We start from the raw sequence: 6,337 nt of genomic DNA, 5'->3' as shown, positions 1-6,337 counted from the left end.
GACATGAGTTAATTATATTTTTTTTGTTCGATTCACTGATCACCAGAGACATGCCAGAGATTGTTTTGAATGATAACAGTGACATGTGAACTCTAAGAATAGAAAGAAATACGTGAAAAATTAACACAATTTTTATGATAAATCGTGTTAAAAGATAGATTTTTATATATTAAGTAAAAATGTTATTATACAAGATGGCAATTATTAGCTTTCTGTGGTACTCTTATCTCATCATACAAGTCCTAAATATTCCGTATCTGGTTTAATTTCTCGCTGGGTTAAATCAAATAATTATACTTCAATGTTCTCTAAGCTATTCGTCTAAAATGCGTGGCGTTAACCCTAAAAATACGTGGTATTAACCTTATTAAATGCGTTGTATACAGTGAAGACACCTGCACGACCCACTAAATGAAGCGGACGTGGTTAAATTTTTAAAGTAAATATTGTGATTTTGTCTTGTTTTTCATTTATAACATGCAGATTGTTGAATAAATGATGTACAGGTGCAACACGTAGTGTTAGACTTGACATAATTGGTTATTATGTACAGGTGCAACACGTAGTGTTAGACTTGATATAATTGGTTATTATTATTAGGTATAGTTGCAACACGTAGTGTTAAACTTGATATAATTGGTTATTATGTTAGGTACAGGTGCAACACGTAGTGTTAGACTTGATATAATTGGTTATTATGTGAGGTACAAGTGCAATACGTAGTGTTAAGCTTGATATAATTGGTTATTATGTTAGGTACAGGTGCAACACGTAGTGTTAGACTTGATATAATTGGTTATTATGTTAGGTACAAGAGCAACACGTAGTGTTAGACTTGATATAATTGGTTATTATGTGAGGTACAAGTGCAATACGTAGTGTTAAGCTTGATATAATTGGTTATTATGTTAGGTACAGGTGCAATACGTAGTGTTAAGCTTGATGTAATTTGTTATTATGTTAGGTACAGGTGCAACACATAGTGTTAGACTTGATATAATTGGTTATTATGTTAGGTACAAGTGCAACACGTAGTGTTAGACTTGATATAATTGGTTATTATGTGAGGTACAAGTGCAATACGTAGTGTTAAGCTTAAAACCATTTCCTCAACAAGAAATTATCTTCGGATAAAATTTCGTAAATAATTTTTACCGGTATTATAGCAAAGAAGGAAATGTTATAATTGGTGTCAAGATATTTTGTGTTATCTTTAATGACATTTGATTTATAATAACTAATCATAGCAAGTCTAACACTACGTGTTGCACTTGTACCTAACATAATAACCAATTATATCAAGTCTAACACTACGTGTTGCACCTGTACCTAACATAATAACCAATTACATCAAGCTTAACACTACGTATTGCACCTGTACCTAACATAATAACCAATTATACCACAGTAAAACTAATAAGTAAAGGAAATAAAAAAAGACATTCGATGAACAACGTTTATTCCAATATAACTCTTAAATCAAACTTTCTGAAAACACGATCTTTGAAACTATAATCAGGTTTTCATGCAGTGTGAAATACAATGTTTAACATGATAAATTATATATTTTTTCCTGGGTTGTTGATGAGCAAATACCCATGTTGCAATGTTTTTCTTGCTTTTTTATGGCTTAACGTTAGTTTCCCGGTGTATCAGCGGTAAGTTTCAGGTTTAATAACACAATAATTCGTGTTTCGATACCCGTTGCAGATACAGCACAGATTGTACAGTGTGCAGCTTTGTGCTAAAACTAACATCACTCTTTATTGGTGTGTACTGCAGATGTCGAACATTTCGGTTTTGTTTAAATATAAAACTAACACTTTTATAATGATCAACTGTCAAATCGAGACCTGTTTGTGACACACGTACATTGGTAGTTTCTTAATAGATTGTCCAAAACGAGGCTTAAAGATGACATCATAGGTTTCACATTCTTGCTTTGTAACACATCACCTGTAGCTTGTTATTAATAAAGTCTTCCAAGTGAAAGTAAAAAAAAAATAGTGTATTATAATATTATATCTGCTATATCTATTGCCGACGAGGCCTTTCACCCAGTACAGGGGCTCTTCAGACTAGCTGGGATATGACATACACAAACGACGTCATTAAACGGACTCCCTATGTTTTATTAGTGTCTTGTATGTTCTTTTCAGTCGTTTGCAAGATGTTCTAATCCTAGAATTAGACAATGTAGGCTTCATATAGTCTCGTTAGGCCTAATGTAGTTACATTGTAACACAACTAGTTCGTCTGATTAACCTAATAAAAACGGTTATTCGAGAGGAATATTAGTAAAACGTAATTTAATTTGAATTGTGCATATTTTCAACTAAACTATATAAGCAGATCACGCGCATGTTCAAAGACATGCTAGTAACTTCAGAATTTGAAATATTCCAAACGTCGGTTAAGAGTATTTGCAACACAAGAGCACGAGAGTGTTATTCATAACAGCTTTTACAATCTCTCGTCCTCTGCATCAAGGTATATTCTCTTAAAATTATGATTATATAGGTGTGAAATTATAAAAGCGACAAGTTAAAATACTTTATTCGATAAGTTTTAATTTGAAATAGCTTAATAGTTTTGATTTTCCTATCCAAATCCTAAGTCAAATGAAAATGTTAAGCATTATGGTGGTGTTTTACAGGCTGTAATTCGAAAGACAAAAGTCACGTGCAAGTGTCACGGCGTTTCCGGTTCCTGTTCTCTGGTCACGTGCTGGCAGCAGTTATCTTCTTTCCGTGAGGTCGGGGACCACCTAAAGGATAAATACGACGGTGCCACTGAAGTGAGAATAAACAGACGGGGAAAACTACAGTTAAAAAATCCCCATTTTAACATTCCCACAGCGGAGGACCTGGTCTACCTGGAGGAGTCCCCTGATTACTGTGTTAAAAACCACACTACAGGATCCTTGGGTACTTATGGCCGCGAGTGTAACCGCACAGCTCCAGGCACAGATGGCTGTAACCTTATGTGCTGTGGTAGAGGGTATAACACCCATAAGGCAGTGTTGAAAGAAAGGTGCAAATGTAAATTTCACTGGTGTTGTTACGTCGAATGTAAAACGTGCACAAAGGTTGTGGATCGACACACGTGCAAGTAGATAAACATGGCATAAAGTGTTATATTATTATAGTAGACTCTTTAAACCTTAAAGTTGGGATTCATTTTCAACCATTACTCTACACAATGTATCGTACTGGATTACTATAGTGGACTCTTTAAACATTAAAGTAGGGATTCACTTTCAACCATTAGTATAAACGATATAACGTATTGAATTATTATAGTAGCCTCTATAAACCTTAAAGTGGGGATTCACTTTCAACCATTAGTATACACGATATAACGTATTGAATTATTATAGTAGACTTTTTAAACCTTAAGTGGGGATTCACTTTCAACCATTAGTATACACGATATAATATTGGATTATTATAGTAGACTCTATAAACCTTAAAGTGGGAATTCACTTTCAACCATTAGTATACACGATATAATATTGGATTATTATAGTAGACTCTTTAAACCTTAAAGTGGGAATTCACTTTCAACCATTAGTATACACGATATAATATTGGATTATTATAGTAGACTCTTTAAATCTCAAAGTGGGAATTCACTTTCAACCATTAGTATACACGATATAATATTGGATTATTATAGTAGACTCTTTAAACCTTAAAGTGGGAATTCACTTTCAACCATTAGTATACACGATATAATATTGAATTATTATAGTAGACTCTTTAAATCTCAAAGTGGGAATTCACTTTCAACCATTAGTATACACGATATAATATTGAATTATTATAGTAGACTCTTTAAACCTTAAAGTTAAGTTTAACTTTAAAACATTAAATGTAACTTAACAAAAATGGACGTGTTTTACTTTATATCGCAATGCCTGCCCATATAAGGAAGTCAGTGTATTCTGGATAGGTGGGATGAAAGTATTATTACCATCATACTTTAGAAAGGTTGACGAACTTAGATAATGTAGGATGTTTACATAAAATCAGTCTGTATGGTGGGAACGTCCGCTTGAGCTTGCTTTGGAGGGATCAACAAATAAACTAATTCAGTAGAGAACTATGAAGTGGAGCTTCGTAGGATTATGGGATTCAAATCCTAAGTGTTAATACAAAAAGCCAAGTCACAGTAGTTTCTGGTGGTATGTATATTAGTTACTAGTATTTAAATATCCCGAAATGAAGAAGATTGTCATAGAGAATTTTATTTGCATATGTTGAAAAGTTAACTTATCAATTATCGTTCTTCAGTATTGTGTATGATGTTTCGTGTTTTTAAGACAGGTGGCGCTGGGAGGATGACACTAAAAACTTTATAGTTAGGTTAAGAAACTACTTACGGTTTAACTTATACAAAATTAATTTACCTTGATGTGGTAGCATAAGATTTTTTTTTATTTTATGTAAGCTCTGTTGAAGAACATATATGTATATAATATGATGAAAACTAATGTAGCATGTAGTTGAGGTTAATTTTGTTCACGTTTGATAGCGAAGAAAATGGACTTGACCCAAGGAAATGCGTCCTGAAACCATGAATTACATGTTTAAACAGGTAATTACACTGTGACATCAGGAATTATGTCGTGACACTATAGGTTACTTCTTGGACCCATTTTGACAGTAAAAGTTACGTCTTAACACCAGATGCTAAATCGTAACACCATGAGTTATATTGTGGCACTGAAAGTTACGTCTTACACCAGGAGCTGCATTATGACATCAGAAGTTCGTCTTAACACTACAACTTACATCGTGACACAAGACGTTAAGTTTGATACCAGGAGTTACATATTGGCAACAGAAGTTACGTAGTGACATCGATAGTTACACCATTCCTATAATCTGACATTATAATCAATTCAAGTCCCTTCGACAATATTTACCTTCTTGCTTGCATGTGTATTCTTGTTTAATAAAGTTATTATTAAATCTTCAATGTCTCAAACTGGTTTTAACGATGGCCACTATACGCTCACTTATATTTATCGTTGTACACTTCACATTGATGCGGTCACCTGGTGGAACAGTAATAATTCTATGGACTTCCAGCGCTAAAATCTGGGGTTCGAATACTCGCGGTGTACACAGCAAATAACCCACTGTGGTTTTGCTCTAAATCAAACAAAACTATTAATGTGACTTCAGTTTCTTCCCAAGCGGAAATAAGTTTTTTTTTTTTAATGTCATGACTTTAGTCACCTTTTCGATGCGTATTTAGGATCCACCCCCTCTCCCACGTAGAAAAGAAACGGATTCTTCTTTTTTTTTATCAGTTTAACTCAATGTTCATACATTGTACGAAAAGTAAGTTATTTTATCAAAATAAATTACTTAAACTAAAATTATCCATTAAGGCTAATGTTGACTAGGCAACATAACTTGAGCTGAGACGTAATGAAGGTGTTGTAATCAATAGCCATATTTTAACGGTGGAAACATTACCAGCGGAGTTGCTAGAAATACACAATATATAAACTGTAGTTACTGTAAAACAATAGCCAGACACTTACCGTATATTTACGGTGGGAACACTACCAGTGAAGTTGCCAGAAATACACCATATACAAATCGTAGTTATTGAAGTGAATAATAACAACAAAGAAATGCCATGGGGATACAAACATGTCCCCTCTGGAGAACTTCCACAGGCACACGTATATAGAACCGTAGAATTCTTTATCTAAATATAAACCTGGTACTGTAGGATTCTTTATCTAAATATAAAACTAGCACTGTAGGGTCCTTTATCTCAATATAAACCCAGCACTGTAGTTTTCTCTATGTAAATATAGACCTAGCAAGTACGGTCCTCTATATAAACGTAAATCTCGCACTGTAGGGTTCTTTATCTAAACATAAACCTAGCACTGCAGGGTTCTGTATCTAAACATAAACGTAGCACTGTAGGATTCTTTATGTACATATAAACCAAGCACTGTAGGATTTTTTATCTAAATATAAACTTGGTACTGTTGGATTCTTTATCTAAACATAAATCTCGTACTGTAGAGTTCTTCGTGTAAATACAGATCTAGCACTGCAGGGTTCTTTCTTTAAGTAAAAACATAGCACTGTAGGATTCTTTATGTAAACATAAGCCTAGCACTATAGAATTCTTTATGTAAACATAAACGTAGCACTGTAGGGTTATTTATGTAAATATAAACCTGGTACTGTAGGGTCGTTTATGTAAATATAGATCTAGCAATGTATGGTTCTTTATCTAAATATCAATCTATAACTGTAGGATTCTATATCTAAATATAAACCTAGCACTGTAGGGTTCTTTA

General features: G+C 33.5%; 1 protein-coding gene and 1 long non-coding RNA gene across 2 annotated transcripts in view; one reads left to right on the top strand and one right to left on the bottom strand.

Moving 5' to 3' along the window:
- Positions 1-3,849, top strand: part of LOC106467796 (protein Wnt-5b-like) — a 37,164-nt gene extending 33,315 nt beyond the window's left edge. The window contains exon 4 of the mRNA XM_013928174.2: positions 2,657-3,849. Coding sequence (XP_013783628.2) covers positions 2,657-3,115 — 459 coding nt within the window. The 3' untranslated portion in view covers positions 3,116-3,849. The remainder of the gene's footprint in view (positions 1-2,656) is intronic.
- On the bottom strand, positions 3,156-4,965 carry LOC111087847. The gene is made up of 2 exons (XR_002612468.1): positions 3,843-4,965; positions 3,156-3,767 (listed from the first exon to the last, which is right to left on the bottom strand). It is a non-coding gene; the product is annotated as an uncharacterized LOC111087847 (long non-coding RNA).
- Positions 4,966-6,337: the final 1,372 nt, after the last annotated feature.

This window comes from Limulus polyphemus, unplaced genomic scaffold (assembly GCF_000517525.1).
Source record: "Limulus polyphemus unplaced genomic scaffold, Limulus_polyphemus-2.1.2 Scaffold2742, whole genome shotgun sequence".
Taxonomy (NCBI): Eukaryota; Metazoa; Arthropoda; class Merostomata; order Xiphosura; family Limulidae; genus Limulus; species Limulus polyphemus.
Note: the sequence above shows the minus strand (reverse complement) of the source record. Positions and strands in the feature narration are given on the sequence as shown.